The sequence below is a fragment of the Oryx dammah genome, unplaced genomic scaffold (genome assembly GCF_014754425.2).
Source record: "Oryx dammah isolate SB20612 unplaced genomic scaffold, SCBI_Odam_1.1 HiC_scaffold_27, whole genome shotgun sequence".
NCBI lineage: Eukaryota > Metazoa > Chordata > Mammalia > Artiodactyla > Bovidae > Oryx > Oryx dammah.
Window position 1 is genome coordinate 6,685,002 of NW_024070211.1, and position 23,261 is coordinate 6,708,262.

The window sequence follows — 23,261 nt, forward strand, 5'->3', positions numbered from 1 at the left end:
GACATTTTATCCTGAGGGCAGAGGAGCCACCCATTAACCAGGGAGTGACATGATGAGAGCTGTGTTTTAGACAGATCTCTCTGGGGTTTCCCCTGGTGGTCCAGTGGTTAAGACTCTGCCTTTCAGTGAAGGGGGCAAGAGTTCAGTCTCTGATCGGGGAATTAAGATCCCATATGCTGCATGGGGCCGGAGAAGGCAATGGCACCCCACTCCAGTACTCTTGCCTGGAAAATCCCATGGACGGAGGAGCCTGGTGGGCTGCAGTCCGTGGGGTTGTGAAGAGTCGGACGTGACTGAGCAACTTCACTTTCACTTCTCACTTTCACGCATTGGAGAAGGAAATGGCAACCCACTCCAGTGTTCTTGCCTCGAGAATCCCAGGGACGGGGGAGCCTGGTGGGCTGCCGTCTCTGGGGTCGCAGAGTCGGACACGACTGAAGCGACTTAGCAGCAGCAGCAGCAGCATGCTGCACGGGGCAGCCAAAAATTAGATACAAATAAAAAAAATTAGGACTTCTCTGGATTAGTGGAGGGGCATCGTTTGTCAAACTCTGCCTGCATTAGAATCACCTAGAGGGCTCATTAAGACAGACTCAAAGTTCCACTCTCTGAGTTTCTTCTTATTCAGGTCTAAGGTGGGGCCTGAGAATATACATTTCTTACAAGTTCCCAGGGAATGCTGGTTTGAGGGCCACATTTTGAGAACCACTGATACAGAGGATGGGATGGAGAAGAACGGGTGGCAGTGAGAGTATTAAGGAAGCTGCTGAAATAGCTCAGGTGAGAGGTGGTGGAGGCAACATAGGGCAGGGGTTCACATTTTAGGTCTGGGTGTTGCAAACTTTAGTGTCTTAGTGGGGACATTTCAGGCATGGTACTAAGCCAGTGGAGAAAAGGGAGGCTATTTTGGGGGGCTGAATCAGCCAGTTAGTCAGAAAGTCCCCACACCCGACCAGACCCACCCTTGGTAATGACCTGCAGAAAGCACAAGAGACAAGAGGCCAAGGTTTGTCATTTAATGCCCAACCATCACAATATGAGGAGGTTTTACATGGTGCTCGTCAAGGCAGGACCAGAAACCAGGCTGGAGGTAAGTGACCCGCATGGAATCCCAGCACAGGGACCAGGTTCCCTCTAGACACTGGTGTCCAAGGTTCCACCCAGGAGCCAGCAGGCTGGCCGGGTTTCTGCTCATCGAGGGCCTCAAGGATGAGACGGGGACTTTAGGACACAGTGACGAGAACCAGAAATCTGCTTGCAAACAACCCCAAAAGGCTTTCATTTCAAATGCTTTAAGCCACACAATGCTCGGACACAGGAACACCCAAACTCTTTCACTAAAAACTAAACACAGCACAGAACTGAGACTGAACACCTGGAAAAGAGAAATGAAGTCAGACCCACACAACAGCCAGTTTTAATGCGCTGCACCTTCCTCTTCTTCCCTGTGGCCGCGCTGCTCAGACCAGTGTGGCTGTGGAAAAGGGAGGCTATGCTGGTTTTAAGAAATATCCTCAAATCTCCGAACAACTCTATCAGACAACTTAATGCTACTGGGTTCCCAGCAGCCCCTGCGCCTTAGATGCCCCTGGGGGCACAAGTGATGGTGGTGGGGGGGGCTGCCAGAGGGACTGGGAGATTTCCTGGCAGAAATCAAGTACCTCAGAAAGAAACTGGCTTTTCTTCTACCCTGGTTTTAAAGTTTATTGGGCCCCTAAAGGGAATTCCACTCAAAATGCTTTTTAATGCACTTGATGGAACTTGGGAGGTTTCAGGCGTCACTGGCAAGAAAGAGGCACGAACTTGTTTCCTGCATGGAACCCGAGGCTTGGCCCAGGTGGTCCAGGCCCTGAGCCGGGCCGGGTGTGGAGGGGTTGGGATGGGAGGGGGCAGAGGCAGCTGCTCTAGGCACAGGCCATGGGCCCAAGGGGCAACCCCTCTGTCTGGCCCTGTGGCTAGGCTTTTGGGGAATGAGCTTCAATTCTGGCTGGACTTTGCCATAAGATTCATTCCAGGTGGGTCCTGCCAACCTCTTCTTTTTTCTGATTTAATTCTAGGAGAAAGCTCCAGCCAGCGCCCCAGGCGTGGAAGGCAAAGGTCTCCATCCTCAGAGATGGCACGTGGCTAAACCACCTCACAACAGGCATGCCATCTCCAGCCCCACACGCTCCAAACCAGGTCCCAGGAATCACCCCCTTCCCTCCACCCAAGGGCCCAGGGGGAGTCTCTTGGCCCTGGGCATAATGGGCTTCCAAACTGCCTTTTGCTGAGACCCTTGTGAGTATCAGGAGAGAGGAGATGAAATGCACCTCTGTAAAAGGCAAACAATTAGCCCTGTTATAGACTGGGACAGCTGGGACCATTCCTGAGAGGGTACCGACTTGAGGACCAGGAAGCTGAGCCGATGATAAGGCCTGACTGTCCCCAGCTGGGCATTAGCTCACATCGGACCCCACCCCCAAAGAAGCCCCCTTCCAAACTTCAGATGCCAGTAGGTCAGCTCAGGAGCAACCCCACGGAGCCGACTTCATATTTGAAACCAACTTAATGCTACAAACTTAAAAAACAAAAAAGTGCTGCCCTGCTGAGTCCCTGAGGAAACCCAGCTGCCCAAGGGTGGGTGGTGGGTCTCAGACCACCACCACCCCGGGCTGCCTCTCTCCAGAAGGCACAGCCTGGCTTCGGCCCAGAGCACCCCCACCCCGAGTTGGGTTGGGAGGAAAGCTGATTCCATGCTACCCAGCTGGGCTATATGGACAACGTGGGATGGTCCAGCCTCGGGGATGGGGAAGAGGTCAAAAGACCAGCTTATTAATAGGACCCCAAGCCTGAAGAGGTAATCTGAGCACATCTCCCCATTGGTTAGCTGCCAGTGTCTGCTCTGCAATGAAGACCCTTCCCTGTCACCTTTTCAACATCTTATGACAAAAGGAGCCAACATGCCATCAAGCCGTGGTCACTTCCGTCCCTAGGTGGGTCTGTGTGAGCGCTGGGGCCAAGGGGAGGTCCTTAAAGAATCACCCCCTTCAACGAATGCGCAAAAAAAAAAAAAGCTTCCTGGGATGGGGAGGCCCATACCAGCAGCTGCCATACCAGCAGCTACGGCAAGAGGTACTTTCTGGCAGTTTCTTCCTTTAATCTCACCCTTGTCTACAGTGAAGCTGCCTCTGCCTCCCAGGTCTTCACTGTTAAACAGCCCCCTGTCCCAGAGAGAGGCAACCACAGAGCAAATGAGCCTATAGCAACGTCCCTCGCTTCCATGTTCCTGCCGCTGTTTCCCCAGGAGCTCTTCTGGGCATAAGCCCCTGGGAACCCCAGCTCTGGGACAGAGAATAGGAATCCAGCGGCTCCCTCTCGCTGGAGTGAGGAGGCCGAAGTGCAATTGGCGTTCCAGAAGACTGGACGGGCCCTCAGGCCCAGCCCGCCGTGTTGGGGGCAGTTGGGGATTTGGCCTGGGCCCCTGGAAGCCCCAGCCTGCCCTTGGACAGCAGACGGCGCTGGGCCTGTCTGAGGAGCAGTCTTACTAGAAACACCTCCCTGCTAAAACTCAGGGAGGGCAGACAAACAAAACTCAACCTGCAATAAATACAAAGGCATTAAGTGCTTCTCGATAAACTGAGGGTTCTAGTGGCCCCTCAAAAAGGCAGTCGCCAGGCCTCTCCTTAGACCCAGTCCCCTCCTCTGGAGCCCTTCAGGCAAGAGGTCAGAGATCAGGAGACTCACTAGGCCTTCCCAGGCCAGGCTTCCACGAGGAAGGACAGGGCCCGGCCACTGCTGGGCTCCTACCCCGTATCCTTCACCTCCCCCAGGACAGCATCGACTGGCAGGTGGGTAGGAAAGGAAAGGGGAGGAGGGAACCCTTCCACCCTGAGGGCAGCGCCTCATGTCTCACGTCCTGTGAGGAGGTAGAAACGGGCCGGGCTGCCCGGGGTGTGGTGGAGGGTGCAGGCAGCGCCAGTTCAGTTACTCAGCAGGTCCCCGAGATCGTAGGTGTCGAAGAGGTCACTGACGCCCTCCCCGCCGTCCAGGCCCCACAGATAGTCATCCTGGTCTAAGGGCGGGGAGAAGCTGATCAGAGGGGAGCTGCAGGGCAGCGTTGGGGACAGGAACTGGTCCTCCGTCTGCTGCAGCAGCGGGTGCGGCAGCTCCAGCATGTTCTCCGTGGCCTCCAGGGGGACAAGGGGCGGAGGGGGCGGTGGCAGGACCTGCGGGGACATCAGTGCTGGCTCTGCAGACAGACAGACAGACAGACAGACAGGGTTACGCCCGGTCCCCCCAAAGCCGCCGGTCAGACCTCCGGGAACAAGAACTGCCTCCAGTTCCCTGGGCGGCTATGCACCCTGCACGTCTCTTCTATCCCAGCCCTTGCCCGAAGGCACAGGACACCTCCCTTTCCCACCCCAGTTCCAGCAGCAACCCCCTTCACCCGCACTCTCTCCCCTCCCCTCCCCTGTCTCCACACACACCCCCAGCTTCTGCCCCCAACCCTCCCCACTTTCACCATTAAGGCCCGCACCCCTGAAGTCATTCACTGTTCTCTTTTTTCTGCATCATCAACCCCTCTCACTCTCCTAGGTCTTTCCTGTCGATGCACAGACATCCTTTAATAACTCTTATCTTTAAAGAGCATTCCTCCTCTGACCTCATGACTCTCTCCAATTACCAGCCCATTATACTGCTCCCTTTCGCAGTGAAGTTTCTCAAGAGTTACCCATGGGACTTTCCTGGTGGTCCAGTGGCTAAGACATTGTGCTCCCGATGCAGGGGTGCGGGAGTTCAATCCCCGGTCAGGGAACTAGATCTTACATGCCGCAACTAAGAGTTCACATGTTGCAACTAAAGATCTCGCATGCTATAACTCATACCTGGTGCGGCCAGAAAAGAGTTTCCCGTGTTCACTCCCTACTTCCCCACCACTGTTCATGCTTCAGCCCACTTCAACCTGGGGTCTGTCCCCACCACGCCACTGAGCCAGTGCCCTCTGTGTTGCTAAATCCAGTGGTCGGTTCTCTGACCTCATCCTGTTTGACCTTCCAGCAGAATCGCACGCAGTCATTCACAACCTTCTGGAAACATGTTCTTCCCTTGGCTTCAGAGGTACTAGATTCTCCTGCTTTTCTTTCTACCGCTTTGGCTTCTTCTCCTTGATCTCCTTTCCTCTTCCCAACTTCTAAACCCTGAAGCCCAGAGGCTCCATCCTCCAATTCTTCTCTCCTTTGGTTTCACTCAAACCCAGGTAATCTCAGCCAGCCCATGGCTTTATACTTGTCTCCAGATCTGCTGCTCCCAAGTGGATGCCTCCAGCCTGGCCCCTACTGCCAGGCTCTGGGCTCCTGCTTCATCTCTACTTGGTGTTTACACGACTTCAGAGCTCAGCATATCAAAACCACACTCCCTGTTTAGTTCAGTTCAGTTGCTCAGTCGTGTCTGAGTCTTTGCGACCCCGTGGACTGCAGCACGCCAGGCCTCCCTGTCCATCACCAACTCCTGGAGTTTATTCAAACTCATGTCCATTGACTTGGTGATACCATCCAACCATCTCGTCCTCTGTCATCCCCTTCTCCTCCAGCTTTCAATCTTTCCCAGCATCAGGGTCTTTTCCAGTGAGTCAGTTCTTCACATCAGGTGGCCAAAGTATTGGAGTTTCAGCTTCATTTTCAGTCATTCCAGTGAATATTCAGGACTGATTTACTTTAAGATAGACTGGTTGGATCTCCTTGCAGTCAAGGGACTCTCATGAGTCTTCAACACCACAGTTCAAAGGCATAAATTCTTTGGCTCTCAGCTTTCTTTATAGTCCAACTCCCCAAATCTCAGTCTTCCCCCATCATATTCAGTGAACCCCCACCCACTTAGTTGGGCTTCCCTGATAGCTCAGTTGGTAAAGAATCCGCCTGCAATGCGGGAGACATGGGTTTGATCCCTTGGTTGGGAAGATCCCCTGGAGAAGGGAAAAGACCACCCATTCTGGTATTCTGGCCTGGAGAATTCCATGGACTGTACAGTCCATGGGGTCGCAAAGAGTCAGACTTTTACTTTCAGCTACTTAGTTGGGCTTAGGCCAAAAGGCCCAAGAATCATCTGAAATCCTGCCATTTCCCCCGAATCTAACCCAGCAGCAAGTCTGGTCATCTCCACAACCAAGTCAACCCTCCAAGCTGCCCACTAGCTCTTCAGTCCTGCTGCTATGGTCTGGGGCTCACCCCCTCGTCTCTCACTCAGGCCCCTGCCAGAGCCGCCTCACCAGTCTTCTTGCTTCAACTCTTGGCCCTCAGTCTATGCTCTGACTTAAAAATGGCTTAGAGGGACTTCCCTGGTGGTCCAGTGGTTAAGAATCCACGGTTCCAAAGCAAGGGGTCTGGGTTCAGTCCCTGGTCAGGGAACTAAGATCCTATATGCTGTGTGGTACCACCGAAAAGGTTTTTTTTTTTTAAAAAAAGACTTAGAATAAAATCCAAGTTCCCACCAGGACTGAATAGGCTCTGTACAATCTCGTCCCTGCCTCCCTTTCTGTTCTCTCTCCGCCTTACCTCCCACAGCTCACGCCCACCTCTCCAGACACGCTGGCCATCACCTCCTTTTCAGCATATCCAGCTCATTTCCACTTAGATGTAAGGAGGTGATTCCCTACACAGGCATGTGGAGCAGGGCACTGGAAATCCCCCGCCAAATATACCCTGACACCCAGAATCTCACCACCCGAATCGGTCCTTACCAACCAAGCATTGTTTTGAAAATACAACCATGCTGGTGCGCCAGACTGCCTGATCAACCTCTGAGCTAGGTGACTTCCTGGGTGGCCCAGAGGTTAAGACTCTGCCTTGCAAGGCAGGGGATGCAGGTTTGATCCCTGGTTGGGGAACAAAGATCCCACATGCCGTGGGGCAATTAAGCCCGCACACAGCAACTACTGAGCCTGCGTGCTGCAATGAAAGCTCTCTCATATGATGCAATGAAGATCCTGCATGTCTCAACTAAGGCCTGATGCAGCCAAATAAATATATTTTTTTTAATGGGTGGAAGGAAAATAAAATAAAATTCATGAAAAATCCCTAGAATTACAAAAAACGAACAACACACACACACAAACCTCAAGCTAGCTGTGTAATTGTGTGGACAAATAACAGCACTCACAGGCCTCTGTTTCCTCATCCCTAAAACGGGAATGACAATACCTGCCTCTGGTTGTTGAGAGGCTTAAATGATAAGTGAGGCTAAAAAGCAGCTGGTCTGCAGGCTGCCCTTCTGAAAAATAAAAATAGATCCCGATTACCGAGGGCTTGCTTCCCAGGTGGCTCAGTGGTAAAGAATCCACTTGTCAATGCAGGAGACGCAGGTTCAATCCCCAGGTCAGGAAGATCCCCAGGGGGAGGAAACGGCAAGCCACTCCAGTATTCTTGCCTGGAGAATTCCATGGACAGAGGAGCCTGGCGGGCTACAGTCCACGGGGTCCCAAAGAGTTGTACACGACTAAACGATCACCACCGAGGGCTTACCAGACCCACCTCTCCTCTTGGGGAGAGGCCTGTTCACCTCCTCAGACGCTCAAGCAGCCCCAAGGGAGGTACTGTTATGATGTCTATTTACAGATGAGGAAACTGAAGCTCAAAGAAGCCAATCAAATGTAGTATTTGCATGAAAAAAAAAAAAGTTTGTTTAGCACACTGCAGAGGCCTGCAGGTGTTAAGAGGAAAAGACTGGAGGCTCAGACTCTAGCTCCTCTCACCGGCTACAGGACTCGGCACCTCGGTTTTCCCAGCCAGAAAAATAAGGACCCACCTCCCTGAGCTGTGGAAGCAGTAACCGAGCTGTCACATGTGAGAGGTTCAACCCCAGGTCAGACTCCTCTCATCCATCCACCCACCCATCCATCCATCTATCCAATTCCTCTCTCTCACTCCCTCTTTCTCTCTCGCTGTTTATTACATCCAGAAGAGAACTACTCCTTATAACATCTGTGCCTCCACTGCACCCTGAATGGCTCGTATCCACTTAAATATCTCCAAACACATACACAGTAGGTGTTTAGTTCACATAAATTTTTAAAAAGTCACATTCACGCTGTATCCTTGCCTGAAACGCATCCAAACATCACGAGGGAGTTTTAGTGTCTCTGTTTTAGAAACGTGGAAACAGAGGCTCGGAGGAGTTAAACAGCTCCCACAGCCACCCCATCATAGAAGGGGAAGCGCAGACTGAAACCCAAGCTTCCCAACTTCAGCATGTAGGTTTAAGTCAGAATGTCACAGCCTGGAGGGATGTTCAATGACCCAGGTTCCAACCCTCCCGTTACAGATGAAGGAAAAAAGGTCCCAAAGTGTTAGTGATTTCCCTGGTGGTTCCAGAACCGGGAAACTATCCCTTCCCAGGATGGGAACCTGGGTCCCAAGACTGCAGTGACTTCCTCTTTGGACCTGGCCCTTGGACCACAGGATGACCCTGCTTCAAGCCAGAACATAGAGCATGTGCGTGTGTGTGTGTATACCTTCTGGAAAACTTCTCTTCTCAGCAGGGACATCACTAAGAGGCCATGTGACAAGGGTGGAGGGGGGCAGCAAGGGCATGGGCCCTGGCACAGAGCTGGCCCCTCCACCGGCTCTTCTGTAAACCTCTCATCCTTTGGGGCCTCAAGCTCTTGACTTGTACAAGTTAGGTGAAAACCTCACCCTGGTTTCTGCATTCAGGTCCACCACCTCTGCCCAGGGTCTCAGATGAAAACTGAAGGTTCTAACTCTGGAGAGCCACGCACATGTTGACAGTGGGGTGAAAGAGCAGCGGAGGAGGAGGGAACAGGGCGGGGCCCCGGTCTGGACTGGCAGATAGGCACTGGGAGGTGCCCAGAGGGACAGATGGCTGATGCAGGGAGAGCCTTGGTTCCCGGACCAGGCCAGGACACAGCAGAGATCACTAGAGAACTGAAGTCTGGGCTCTTGTCTAGGCCCTGCCGCTATCTTGCTGTGTGACCGCAGGAAAGTCACTTGCCCTCTCTGGGCTTCAGCTTATTTTTGTATAAGATGAAGTGCTGAGTTAAAACAGGGGTCAACAAACTTCTGTAAAGGGGCCAGATAGTATTTTAGGCTTTGCAGGACATGTATGGTCTCTGCCACACACGCATCACTCGCCCTGCCCCGAACCCTCAACTCTGTAAAACTATGAAAATCATTCTAGGCTTATGGGTCATAAAAACAGGTCAGATTTGGTTTGCAGGCAATAGTTTTGTTAACCCTTGAGTTAAAGAAATGGAATCCAATCTGTGTTCTGTAGATACCTGCTCCCATCCACCACACACACAAAAAAGCCTCTTCCAGGGGATTCCCTGGCAGTTAAGTGGTGAGGACTCAGAACTTTCACTGTCATGGCCTGGGTTCAATCCCTGGTTGGGGAACTAAGATCTCACAAGCCACACAGCCACACACACAAAAAAAAGCCTTTTCCACCAGACCAGTTCTAGCTTTGCATTTGTTTAAACACCAGGGTTCTATTTAGGGGAATTCTGCTGCTAAGAAAACACAGGCCTTGCAGAGGCTCCCATTTCTACCCCTACCCGACTCCCAGTCTCCCCAGGAAGCCCTCAGGGACTCTCCCACTTCCTTACTTCTTGGCAACAGCCTCATTCTACCTCCTGCCAGGCGTAGACAGCTTTTAGCTGTGCCACCCACCTCCCAGCCACCGTCCTTGATTTGTTCCGTGCCTGGTGGAGAGATTCATGGGCTATGAGTGTGGAGACCAAGGTTCAAGATACAGCTCCACTGCCTTCCAGCTGGGAGGCCTTGGGCAGGTCACATCAGCTCTGTTTCAGTTTATTTATCTCTAAACTGGGAACAATAAAAACCACCTCAAGAACTGATGTGAGGAGTTATGTGATAATGGATGTCCTTGATACATGGTTGTGGTTCAAAAAACCTTCGTTATTATCACCTAAGAAAGTGTTAAGAACTTCCCTGGCGGTCCAGTAGCTAAGAATCCACCTGCCAATGCAAGAGAGTTCAGTCCCTGGTCTGGGAAGATCCTACATGCCACAGAGCAACTAATCCTGTGCACCACAGCAACTGAGTCCATTGTTGAACCTTCCTTGGAAAACCTACAGTTTCCATTTCCTAAGGGCTGATTGAGTGTCAAGGAGCTTTGCTATTGGTTGTTACAGTAGTAGCAGGACTAATGGCAGAGACCACCATAATGATAATAATAGGTAATTATTATTGCTATTAATAATAATATTGCCAGTTATCACCAGGCATTGTTCTAAATGCTTTACCTATATACATATTTTTTGGCTGCACCTTGCAGTATGCAGGATCTCAAGTCCCCTAACCAAGATTCAAACCTGTGTGCCCTGCATTGGAAGCTTGATGTCTTAACCATTGGACCACCAGGAAAGTCCCCACTTTCCTTATATTTATTAACTCATTCAATTTTCACAACCTGTGAAGCAGATCCTATTAATTACTATGCCCAAGTTACAGTTGAGATTAAGACAAAGAAAGGTTAAGTAACTTGTCCAAGATCATACGGCTGGTAAGTGGAAGAGCTAGGATTCGAACACAGGCCCTTCTCTGCCCAGAGCCACGTCAGTCTTCCCATTGAGACAAGGAACGTGCGTGTGCTTTATAAAGTGTAACGTGCAATGCACACACGTGGGGGAGGATTCTCTCCCCTGGTGGTGGGTAGAAGGTAGGTATCCCACAATTGCCGATACGGAAGAGGAAGACTCGAAGGCCGGTGCCCCTCCCCATCTCCTGTCCCTTGTCTCACCTGAGGATGCCGTGGGTCCTGTGATCCCAGGGTCGCTGTTGCTGCTGGGCTGGGCGGAGTCAGGGCTGGGGCTGAGGGCGGAAGTGGAGGGAAGGGGCTCCCTGGCAGGACTGTGGGGCTCTTGCACCTCTTCTGGGCACAGGTAAACCTCAATGGGCCCCTGTGTGCTCTTCAGATGTATCTGCAGGTTTTCCTGCAGAAGGGAGAGAACCCAGGTCATGGGTCTGGGTACCAGGGCACTTACTCATGGCTCAGCATGTGTGGACAGACACATGAGGTTCTCAATGTCCATGAGAGCTCGCAGCCCCTGGGCTGGGGGCTGGGCCTGCCCCATGTGGCCTGTGGCAGATATCTGTCTGGGCCAAGACCTCCCCCACCCCTTCTTTTAGGGAGAAAGCTTTGATTTTCCTTAGAGAAACCACTCCTTCCCTACTCTCAGGCCTGAGCTGGTATCATAAAAGCTGTCTTTGCCACTGCAAGTGGAGAGCTGGCCCGGAGTATGACAGAGTGGGAGATGGAGAGCGTGAGGCCAACTTGAAGTCCCAGTTTGAGCACCTGAATCCAGCCTTGCCTGCAATCCCCAAATCTTCCCCTGGACCCGTCACTTGGTTCCCCCGGGGTGCCCCTCACTGAAGCAGGTTGGACGAGGTTTTCTGTTATTTGTAAGCGAGAGACTGATACTTGGCCTTCCCGCCCTTGCTTCCTGCCCGCCTCAACCAACGTAAGCCACAACTGCTAACACAGCTGCTGCTCCTGATGGCATTCAGGTGTCCACGCCTGCGCCCAGGCCGCCCCTCTGCCTGCCCCCACTTCTCCTGGCAAAGACCCTATTCATTCTTTAGGACTCACTTTACCTGTCATCGCCTGTGGGCCCTTCCTCCAACTCTCCTTCCTCCAGGCCCTCAAAGCAAATGACAGCATCACTGTTTGGCTGGCTCTTTTCCCCACTAAGTCCTGAGATTTTTCAAAGTGAGGGCAGGGCCCTTATTTATATGAATGCTTTTCTGCTAAACAGATTATGTCCTGAGCCCTTATTAGACTCTGGGTTGGGAGTACAACACGGGTGGAACAAGGTTTTGTGGAGGTTACCCTCTAATAGAGGAAGCAGCCCATAATTATGTAATCACCGATACATCCTGGCCAACGGAGGTTAAATGTGATGGAGAAGGGCAGGTGGTTATGAAGCTGGGGAGTAATCAAGGAAGGCTCCCTGAGGAGGTGACGTTCACGTTTCGACCTGTAGGATGAACAGCAGTAAAGCAGGCAGAGAGGGACTTCCCTGGTGGTCCAGTGGTTAAGAATCTGCTTTCCAGTGCAGGGAACGAGGGTTCAAGGAACCTGGTTGGGGAACTAAGAGTCCACATGCTGCAGGGCAACTAAGCCCACGTGCCCTAGAGTTCACGTGCTGCAACTACCAAGCCCACACACTCTGGGGTCGGCACCACAATTAGAGAGCCTGTGTGCTGCAACTAAAACCCAAACAGAAATAATGAGGCCAAGAGAGGGAAGAGCATTCGGCTGGAGAGAACAGCATGTCAAAAGGTCTTGTACTGGGGTTGAGCTTAACGTGGTGTGGGAACTGCAGGCAGGTCAGTGTGGCCGAAGTAAAGACAGGTCAGGAGCAGCACAGAGAGGAGGTTGGAGGGGTCAGAGCTCAGACGGTCCCATAAGGTGTGTAAAGAATGCTGGCCTTTAACCTAGGAGAGCACGGTTAACATGCAAGGGCTATTGTGAGTACTGACAGCGCTGTGTGTGGGCACACAGGAACTCAGGGCTGGTGGGAGGCGGAGAGAAACCGGGAACAGAGAGATTTCTCAGGCCAGCACCTGATGCCCTTGCCAGCTTCTGCCTCTTCTGCCCCAGCTCGGAGACCATCAGTCTTCCCAGGGCCACCAGCACGGCCCTGGGAAGCTTGGGCCTGGGCAGTCCTGGGGACAGAACCCACAGGGCTTCCTGGAATGTCCCTGGCCCTGCCCTCCACCCAACGCTTCCCCTCTCACCTCACTCCTGTCAGGCACTTCCAGTCTCGTCTGCGGAGGGGCCTTGACCGCAATCACTGTCTGCTCCTTAAAGTTGCCCACAGCACGGATGTCCTGGTACGTCACGTAGGCCAGTGTAGGGGCAGGGGAGTCAAGAGAAGTGACTGTTGGCTCGAAATTCAAATTCCCAGCCTGCCCAGAAAGGATCTAAACCCACCTCTCAAAACCTCTAACCATCTCCAAATTATAACCTGTTCTTTTAATATCATAAGCTACATTGAATCCCTTGAGAAATAGGGGTATAAATCATTTTTTAAAAATCTGCCTTAGGGGTTTCCCTGGCAGTCCAGTGGTTAAGACTGCACTTCAAATGCAGAAGGTGTGGGTTCAATCCCTGGTCAGGGAACTAAGACCCCACTTGCCACATGGCATGACCAAAAAAAATAAATGGTGCCTTATATCAGCTTTTTACATAAAGGCTTCAACTGTTAAGGTAGATTATAAGCTCTGTCTTATTTCTTTACATTTCTCACAATGCCTCCCATCCTTCCAAAAATATAAAGTCAGATCCAAATGCCAATTAGATGGTCAAACCATTTGGGGAAAGTGTATGTAAAGGCATTGCAAAACTTACGCTCTTTGACCTCATTGATTCAATCCTAGGAATCTAACCCAAGGAAATAAGTTAAAAAAAAAAACTCAGGAAAAGGTTCTATCTATAAAGATATTCATAACAATGTTTCTTTACAGATGCAGAAATCTAGAACTGATCTCAATGCCGTTCTAGGCCTTGTCAGCAAACCACAGTGGGCTGAGTATGACATTCCCAAACCATTTAAAATATGAGGTTAAACCATATGAAACTGCTGTTTTTTATAGCTTAAAAAATGGTCCAATACCAATTTCAAGTGAATCAACCAAAATAATTAGAAAGGACGTATAACAACATAAAAACCACCTATGGTACTATACTAAGTGGAGAAAAAAAAGTGAAAATGAAGTTGCTTAGTCATGTCCAACTCTTTGTGACCCCATGGGCTGTAGCCTACTAGGATCCTTCGTCCAGGGGATTTTCTAGGCAAGAGTACTGGAGTGGGTTGCCATTTCCTTCTCCAGGGAATCTTCCTGACCCAGGGATTGAACCTGGGTCTGCTGCACCGCAGACAGACGCTTTACCGTCTGAGCCACCAGGGAAGCCAAGTGGAGTAAAGCAGGATATATTAAAATGCTGTGTACATTAGGCACACACTGTATTTATTTTTCTCCATATATTATGTTTTCTCCATTTTCCAGATTTACGGAAACGTACTTGTCTTTTTTTCTTAATCATAAGAAAGTAACTTTAACAGACCCAAGAGGAAAAAGCACCAAGGAAGTCCTTCTGCAGTGATACGCTAGACCGCTGGGATACATCAGCCACTGCAGAGAGGTCCTGCCTCAGCTCTGGGTGGTTATGAGCGTGCCACAGGCCCCCGCCCCCAGACCCCTTCTTCCCAACCAAGGAGGATATCTCTTGTTGGCCTTGTCCTCTGTCAGGCCCTTGAAGTTCAGCGAGCAGCTGTGGATGAGCTGGTCCAGGGCCTGCTCCATGCTCATCAGCTCCTTCAGCTCCTGCCCCAGCTGCTGCTGCTTCCCAGGCCGCGTGGGGTCTTCAAACAGTCCCCTGCCTCTGGGGACAGAGCAGCACCCCACCCAACAGTGTCAGTCTCAGTCTCCACCCACGGATCCCCACCCCAGGGCTGCTGTGCAAAGCCGCACAGGCAGTGCAGGCGAAACTCCGGGAAGAGGCCACTCACAGGGTCTATGAAGGTGCCCCCTGGCTTGTAAAGATTAGTGGTCCTGCCTAGCTCCCAGGGAACTGCCAGGGATTGAAACTTGAGGTTTGGGGATGGGGCTAGGGAAGAGAAACAAGTCAGGGCCTGACTCCACTTTTGAGAGGCGGAGGCTTTCAATGTTACCCACCCCATGCCGCAGGCTCTTCCAAATGGCAGGGAGCTGCAGTGACCTCACTCCTGACTCCTCTGCCTGCGTTCTCTTAAGAGCTCATGCCAGGGGTTACAGGTCTGTTCTATAAGACCTTGTAGAAGTGAGGGATGGAGTCCTTATCTCAGCTGAAAGGAGTCTAGGTTACTACTGCTCAGTATCCCACAGGACTGTCCTAAATTAGAAATATTGGGACCCCTGGCTCAAAAAGATCTAGGGTGCTCTTAGCCTCTACACACCCTGGATATCACTCTCTGCCCCCGCATGCTCTCCTCATTTTATTCTAGCATATACACCTGCTCTTCCATCCCCTTCTTAAATACACAGGCTCCACCCCCAGCATGTAAGCTCACTGGATGTTGCCCTGGAATTCCCCAGCCAGCGCGTGTGCCCATTGGCTGTTGCTCTGAGGCCCGCCTCCCACATTGCAACCTGCGGTTATTGCCCCTGGCCCCGCCCACTGCACCTGCACTCATCGGTGCCATCTGCCCCAGGCCCAGGCACTCACACCCACTGGATGTTGTTCTTGGCCTTCTTGCGGATGAGCTGGATGCCCTCCAGCACGTTGGTGATGTCGTAGATGCGCCGCTTCTGCACGTCCAGCACCTCGGCAGCCCAGTTCAGGTCCAGAACCCCATCCTCAGACTCACTCAGCAGGTAAATGAACTTCTTGGTGAGCAGCCCCAGCGATGTGTCATAGCGAGTCTTTTCCCCAGGGGACTTGGGGGCTGAGGAGGAAAGGGGCTCAGTCACTGCTCAGAGAGGGCCCTGGGGACCTTCCTCCATTGACCTGAAGCCACTAAGTCCCACCCTTCACATGAGCACCCACTTCCCAGTTTACAGAGTACTGGGAGGGTTGGAGGGGGGTCATTCACCACCATTGTTCAAACAGGGAATCTGATAGAGAGGCAAAGTGACTTGCTTCAGGTTTCACAATCATGGAGGCGTTATCAGGGCTGGAAACCAATTATTCTAACTCTTGGTTCACACCTTTCCACCAAAGCTCAGAGCAGCCATACCACCACCAACAACAAATGCTTACTGTGTGCAGGTCACTGTTCTAGGCACTTCCCATATACAACAAATTTAATCCTTACAACACCCTATAGGTTTGGTATGGAAGCATCCCCATTTCACAGATGAGAATAGTGAGGCACAGACAAAGTAATTTGCTCAACTCCCTCAGCTAGCAAGTGGCCGAGTTGGCACTTAAATCCAGGCAGCCTGGCTCCAGAGGTCTCCCTTCCTAACCACTACCCAATCCTACCAGTTATGTCAGAAATTTGGAATTAGGGTAGGAAGGAAATAACAAGAACATCTTTATAGACTTGCTTTTTTTCCCTTTGTTTTATTGAGATATAATTGATATCCAGCACTGTATAAGTGTAGACTTGCCTTTTCTTTCTATGTGTCATCCAGTGATTATCTGAGAGGAATCAGTCTTGTTACGTCACATGCAGCAGGTTCACGAAAAAGGTCCCTTTCTTAATGAGGTCGATGTCACAAGACCATACCTCAGCTGCAGCATCTTAAACCACAAGAAGACTTTTGCAATCTAGTGACTTGCAAGTCATATAGCAAGTTAGTGGCTAAACTAGTTCTGGGAAGTGAGTTTTAGAGAGTCTCAGATTCCTCTAGAAGGGGACTTTAGAACCCCTTAATATATAGATCCAACCAGTCCATCCTAAAGGAGATCAGTCCTGGGTGTTCATTGGAAGGACTGATGCTGAAGCTGAAACTCCAATACTTTGGCCACCTCATGCGAAGAGTTGACTCATTGGAAAAGACTCTGATGCTGGGAGGGATTGGGGGCAGGAGGAGAAGGGGACAGCAGAGGATGAGATGGCTGGATGGCATCACTGACTCGATGGACATGAATCTGAGTGAACTCCGGGAGTTGGTGATGACAAGGAGGCCTGGAGTGCTGCGATTCATGGAGTCACAGAGAGTCGGACACAACTGAGCGACTGAACTGAACTGAATATATAGATAGCAAGTATTTGGCACACAGACAGCTTTGTCAATTTTTGCATCCAAGACAGACATTACTAATTGATTGGGATCCTTCAATGAAGAGCTCTGGGAAGCCTCTACTAGTCAACTGAGAGGAAATTTTCTTGCTATTCCTGATCTAGCTGCGCCTTGTTTTACAGATGATACGGCTAAGGAGTGATCATTCATGTCAGAGCCCTGCCCAGACCTGGAAGTTCCAGACCCTCCATCTTCCAACCCAGTCACATACCTTTTTTTAAATTAAGTCTCAGTTCCCCCAAATTAGCATTAATACAATTGCTTAAACTCCCTCTCAAACCAGGATGGTGCTCAGTCACTCAGTCGTGTCTGACTCTTTGCAACCCTGAGGACTGTAGCCCGCCAGGCTCCTCAGTCCATGGGATTCTCCAGGCAAGAATACTGGAGAGGGTTGCCATGCCCTCCTCCAGGAGCTCTTCCTGACCCAGGGACTGAACCCACGTCTCCTGTATTGCAGGTGGATTCTTTCCTGCTGAGACACCCTTGGAAACCTCTCAAACCAGAATACTGACTGAAAATATCAAGAGGCAGAAACTGGCTTCTGGCCCTGACTCCACTGACTAGCAGTTTGACCTTGGGTAAGTCCCTGAAGCTCTGGGTCTCCAGCTGCCTCATCAGTAAAAGGGGGATAACCAACCTGCCTGGCAGGATCCAGTAAGAAGATACAGGACACTGCTTTGTAAACCAGAAAGTGCGCTACGAATATCACTCCCAGTGACTTGGCCTGGGCTGCTGCCCTCTGGCCCTCCCCTCTCCACCTTGTCTCTGAGCCTGCCCTTAGATAATACCCCATCGGCGTGGGTATCTTACTTCTGGGGCTGGGGAGGCCATCCACTCTGATGCACTTCCCCTTGGGAGTCCGGAATTCAGGGACCGCGGGCCTCCCGATCCCCTCCAGGTCCAGCTTCCTTTTGGCCTTGGGGAGAGAGAGGAGAGAGAGGCAGAGTTTGAGAAGCATTCCTGCTTTAGCCTTTCCCCAACCTGGGGCCAAAGCCCTAAGGCCGCCAGAAGCCTAAGGCCTCCGCCTCAGTTTACCACCAATCCTGGGTGAAAAAAAAAATCACTGTACCTGGTAAGGAAATATCAGTGACTTGAAAAGTAAGCTTTCAGGGGAAGGAAGTCCTATTGCTGAGGGGCCTACCACACTCCCATTTTCTGAGGCCCGGGCCCTCGAGGCTACCAAAGCCAGTGTGGGTTTTAATGCAGGGTTCCTTAATAAGAAGCCCCAAGGTCACTTCTGCATCCGTCTCTCCACCCACTCCTGGGATGATACAGGGAGGAAGGAATGGGTGGGGCCTACCCCACATCAGGCTGGGGAGAGCCCCCCTCCCCCCTTGCAGAAGCAGCTGGCCCACCAGACCGAGTGCCCATCACAGCCTCACAGCTGGCCCTTTATCAGGGTGGGGCTGGGCATCCGCCCAGGCTCAGGGGACTTCCTGGCTCAGTGCCACACCCCAGGGAGGTGCCCACATGGGGAAGAAGTGCAAACATCCCCCCACCCCCATGTTTGGGCTCCAGCTCAAGGGCCCCGGGAACCTCCTGAATAGACTCTATTTGCCATTCTTTCTTTGCTGAGCGGGGCAGACAATGAATCCTTCCCCCGTGTCTTAAGGACAAGCAGCTGAGGTCCCCCCTGCTTCCCCCCTCCCTGTTCCCGCCAAGCTTGGGAAACACCTGCTGGGGAAATCAAACCACAGACCCATCTGCTCCTCTCCACCCCACTGCCGCCCGGCCTCAATTACGCCCAGAAGCAGTGCTGGCCCGGAAGGGGCCTCTCTCTTCGCGAGGGCTGGGCAGAGGCAGGGTTGGGGCACTGGGGCACAGGTCAGAGATACGGGCTTGGGTCTCCCCACTCCTTCACAGGCTCGCTGTGTGACTTGGGAAACGTTCCACATTTAGGCCCTGTTTCCTCCTCGTAAAATGAGGTAGACGACACCTACCACCGGGGGCTGTCCTAAAGCTTCAAGGAGACAGATAACCTTTGTAAAGCGCTCAGCACTCAGTAGGGGTTCAGGCTAATCTCAGCTTCTTCTTTGACAAACTATTCTGGGGGTCGCTGGACCCATTTCCTTCCTCTCCCTTTCCCCCAGTCACCTAGACACCCCTACCCTAGCTAAGACAGAGAGGCCTATTTTAACCTTTGGTGGTGAGGTCATGCTCAACAGGGCTGAGACTTCTAACCGCTGCTGAGCACAGCTGGGCTGACAGGTGTTGGGGGTGGTGATGGCTCTTGCTGCTGTCAGCTCCCTTCCCCCTTCTCATGCCTCCTCCAGGAAGTCTTCCTGGACTGATCTGAGGAGCCCCATTCCTTGGTTTGAGGAGCCTGGATATGATTCTCCTCTCCTCCACCCCCACCCAGACCTGGACATGATCCAAACACCACACCTCTCTGCTTATTTGAATCTCTTGTTGCAGTCTCTTTGGAATATTCCTTTTCTAACCTCCCAGCTGGGGAGATGCTAGATTCTAGGGATGGTAACCTGCTCTAGTCTCATCTTGTCTATAGAAAAAGTCCTAATCATTCACTGAGACCTTCTACCTGCCTTAGACCAAGTCCCAACATTCATCACCTCGCTGAATCTTTTCTATACCGCAAATCCGCATTTTACAGCTGAAGAAAGTGAGACCTGGTGAGTCCGGGGCAAGGAGAGGAAGGGGAGTCAGGCGGAGTTCTACCTGAGACAGAGATGGCGCCCAAAGTCTCCCCATCCCCAATCGCCTCCCCTACCCAAAGAAAACCAGCCTCTGCTGAGTTCACAGAACACACCAGGAAGAACCACACGACCTGCAGAGCAAGGAGGGGAGGGCCTTGAATGGAGTACCTGTGTGGGGGCTATCGCATGCTCACCAGCCCTAACTCATTATGGCAATCTCTCTTCCAGAAGGAGAAGTGGAGACTCAGAGAGGATAAGCCATGTGCCCAAGGCCACACAGAGAGGACAGCCAGAGTTTAAACCCAGGTCTGTCTGACTCCAAAGCCATGGACCAGACTGCTCAGCTCCAAACCATACACATTGCCCAAGAACCTGCTGAAATTCAAGTCAAGACCTGGCTGTGTTCATCTGCCCCCATCACTACTTCACACACACACACCGGTCCCTTCCCTTTTCTTCCTCCCCTTCACCTGGTTGTGTTCACCTACCCCCATCACTATTTCACGCACACACACACCAGTCCCTTCCCTTTTCTTCCTCCCCTTCACCCTTATGCTGCACTCTCAGCGTCTGTAAGCAGCAAACTGTGAGTACGTCTCGCTGACACCTTTGAGCACTACCCAGAGAAAAGTCAGCACGGATGCACCTGAGCCTGGAGAACGGAAGTGGCAGAGGACAAGCCCAGGAAGATGAGGACCGAGAGGCTGAGTGCAGGCCTTGGAGCCAGAGCCACCTGGGTCCCCACCCGGGCAGACCTCCTGAGCTCCACCGGCAGAATGGGGATGGCTGCTCATCCCCTGTCATCGAGGATCCCGTGAGAGGGCAGCAAAGGGCTTGCACAAGCCGCGGAGCTGTGATCGCTAACCAGGGGCAACAGCAAGGGGAGGGCTCAGAGGCGAGCTCAAAAGTATCGCGGATGTGCCTCAGAGCAAAGGCCAGCTGGGCTCCAACCTGACCCTCTTAGACAGCCCCTCTGACTTAACCTAAAGGCCTGGTTAAGATTCCAGTCCACACTGGCAACCCCACAGGAGAAGAATGAAGTTCCTTGCTCGGGCAGCCCTAGAGGTGAGAGGGCCAGTGATGCCAGACATCATCCCCAGAAGGTGAGGTAACCCAGGCTCAGAGGAGGGGAGGTGACTTGCCCAAAATCACACGGGGCGTGGAGCCTCATCTCTCCTGAGTCCCAAGTCCTAAGTTAGACGGTGCGGATAGGAGCTGGTGTTAAGAAGCTGAGAGCTTCGCTTCCAGATCCCCCCAGCCTCCCTATGCCTACATTTCTTCATCTGACCTACCTTGTAGGGGTGCTCATTAAAATGCTCATTTTCTTTCCTGATTCTCAGAGGAAATTTGGAAAATACAGACAAATGAAAAGCAAAGGAGAAGTCTGCAGGATCCCACCCTTTCCCCAGGCTCCAGCAGCGTGACCCCAAGTGAGGCCATGTGCCTGGCTGGAGCCAGATCACCCCACAGGTGGTGGAAAGAGCTCTAGCCAGGGAGCGAGGAGACCCAGGTGCCTGCCTTCTTTCTGCCACTGATCTTGTTCTGCCATCCCTGAGCAGTGCCTAAGGTCCCTTTAAACAGCAGCTCCCCAACAAATCCTGCCTCACCCTGCACTTTGCAGCCTGGCCACAACGCAAGTGGCCACACCCAGGGTTGGGGTTGGAGCTGCTCCTGGTCACACCCTGTGAAAATGAGTAAACAGGGGCCCACGGCCTGCCCACAAGGCTTCGGGACACCAGGCAGCCGGGGAATGACCGGGGAGGAGGCTCTGGGCCCCGGAGGCCTTTAGGGTGACCTGAAGCAAAGAGATGCTCCCCCGTCTTGGCTTAGGACCTGGACAAGTGACTTCACAACTCAGCTTAGTTTCCTCATCTGTGAGATGCCTCATCCCAGGCATCTTGACCAAGATAACGAATGTGAAGAGTGCCAAGCAGTGCCTGGCACATGAGAGGCATTCAGTAAAAGAGCCATTCTTGCTGTGATCACTGAGCCCCTCCGGGAGGGAGGTACAGACCGATGCACTCGGCTCCTCTGGGAGGCAAGCGGTTCAAAACCACAGCTGTTACTAAAACTCTGCCGGGTCGCCTGAAAGCAGCTGGCCAGAGGAGAGACCGGGCCCACCACTGAGCCCCCTCCCTGGGGGCACCCAGCTCCTAAATCAGGTGGTACTGGAGAAAGTCAAGCAGAGAAGAGACTGTATCTCCCTATATAACTTCAGACAGATTACATTCCCTTTCCAAGCCTCAGTTTCCCCCTGCAACATGGAGCTGCTAGGGTACAAAACTGTTTTAGATTGTAAAATACTGATCAAGAGATAGATGCAAAACTCCTGGTTATCCTTGGGTGCTTGACCTGTAAAAATAGGAAAAGCACTCCTGCCTCCTTCCTCCTAATTGGAAAGAATGTACAAGAAGGGGCTCTGAAAGTTGAAAGCCTTGATCATGAGCAAAGCAGGATTCCAGAAGCAGGAAGGGGGGCTGTGCATGCAGCCTGGGAGCCTAAGCCTGCTGACTGACACAGGTCTGATCAGTGCCTCTAGATCAGAGGCACTGGGGCAGAGGGGGTTATCAGTTTCTGTACTTGAACTTGATTCACCTCTCAGAGGAAAGCAACCTACAACACCACCATCTTCCCTCCCGGATCCTGCTTCCAAAACCCTGGACCTTGAGCTGGGAGAGAACAGAGGTGAATTAGTCCCACAGCTACCCCCCCCCCTCACATACACAGATTTTTCAAGACAAGGAAAATGAAGCCCAGACTCGGGCTAAGACTTGTTCGAGGACACACAGTGAATTAGTGGCAATCAGGATGAGAAACCAGGCTCTCCAACTACCACCCCCACTCCCCACGGCTCTTCCCACTCCATCCCCACCCTATAGTTGTTTCATTTTGCTTGGGCTCCAGGAATTCCACTCCCACAAAACACACCCTGTGCCTGGTGCCACCACACTTTGGGCCCTCCCTGGCAACAGGCCTGGGGGTTTGAGAAAGGAACACTCCATCTGCAAAGGAACCTCAGAGGGCTGCCCCAACCTTGCACCTGCTACTGGCTGGCTGGGACAGAAGGCTGAGCCTGGGGGTGGGGGTGGGGGTGGCACCTAGTGCAGATAATTGGGAAAGAGTTGGCTGGATGGTAAATTGAGTCTCAGCCCAGCTGGATCTGAGACCTCCTCCTGTTCTAAAGCCCCCACGGTATCCCCAGGCTCAGCTCTGTGCTTGGACAACAGCAGGTGCCAAGTACTGGTTTCTGAACCAAACAATGAATGAAAGAATGAATGAATGACAGACAGCAAACCGATTCCATAGAGTTCCCCCAGGTCACAGGGGCCCCGGGGGTCGTGGATTGGGTCTCCACACTCCTGATCCAGTATTCTTTCTAATCCACTCCAGTGGATGAGCTCATTTCATCCCAAGTCTGAAAAGGAAAGGCTCTTCTCCTTAGATATTGGGGCAATGAGTTGTTCTGGAAGCTGAAAGCAACCCTTCTGCCTTCCCAGACTCGATCTGCCTCACTTAGACTAGGTCCCAGGCGCCCCTCCCGCCTTTCCCACACCCGGGTAAAAGCAGAGGGAAGCGTTGGGTGTGGGTGGGTGGGGGTCCCCAGCATTACCGGCAGCCGGCCAGCCGGCACGCATCGCACAGCTTGACCCTCCGGTCCGTGGGGGGTGGCGTCGAGGCAGGTGCCGGGCGCCGCAGCGGGAGGCACAGTCTGCGGGTACAGCTGGGTGTAGTAGGTGGTGGTGGTCGGGCAGAGCTGGGGGCTGCTGAGGCCCGGTGACCACAGCTCCGTGGGGCTCATCGCGGACAGCCCCTTTGGGGGTGGCCCGGCTGCTGGAGCCAGGGCCCGAGGCCCCCGCAGCAT

At 52.4% G+C, this 23,261-nt stretch overlaps 1 protein-coding gene across 1 annotated transcript; it reads right to left on the reverse strand.

Moving 5' to 3' along the window:
* Positions 1 to 1,001: 1,001 nt before the first annotated feature.
* On the reverse strand, positions 1,002 to 23,261 carry E2F2 (E2F transcription factor 2). The gene is made up of 7 exons (XM_040229708.1): positions 23,010 to 23,261; positions 17,556 to 17,661; positions 15,223 to 15,442; positions 14,242 to 14,400; positions 12,753 to 12,867; positions 10,753 to 10,945; positions 1,002 to 4,228 (listed from the first exon to the last, which is right to left on the reverse strand). Exons 1-7 carry the CDS (start codon positions 23,259 to 23,261, stop codon positions 3,960 to 3,962), a joined length of 1,314 nt encoding a protein of 437 aa, XP_040085642.1. The 3' UTR covers positions 1,002 to 3,959.

Bases quoted from the DNA above. Each gene is read 5' to 3' on its own strand.
- E2F2 (XM_040229708.1), bottom strand. From the start codon at position 23,261: ATGCTGCGGGGGCCTCGGGCCCTGGCTCCAGCAGCCGGGCCACCCCCA. The intron at 17,662-23,009 runs GTAATGCTGGGG...TCTCTCCCCAAG, and splicing joins TGCCGGCTGGCCGGCTGCCG to GCCAAAAGGAAGCTGGACCT. The intron at 12,868-14,241 runs ATATCCTCCTTG...CCCTGCCCCTAC, and splicing joins GAGGACAAGGCCAACAAGAG to ACTGGCCTACGTGACGTACC.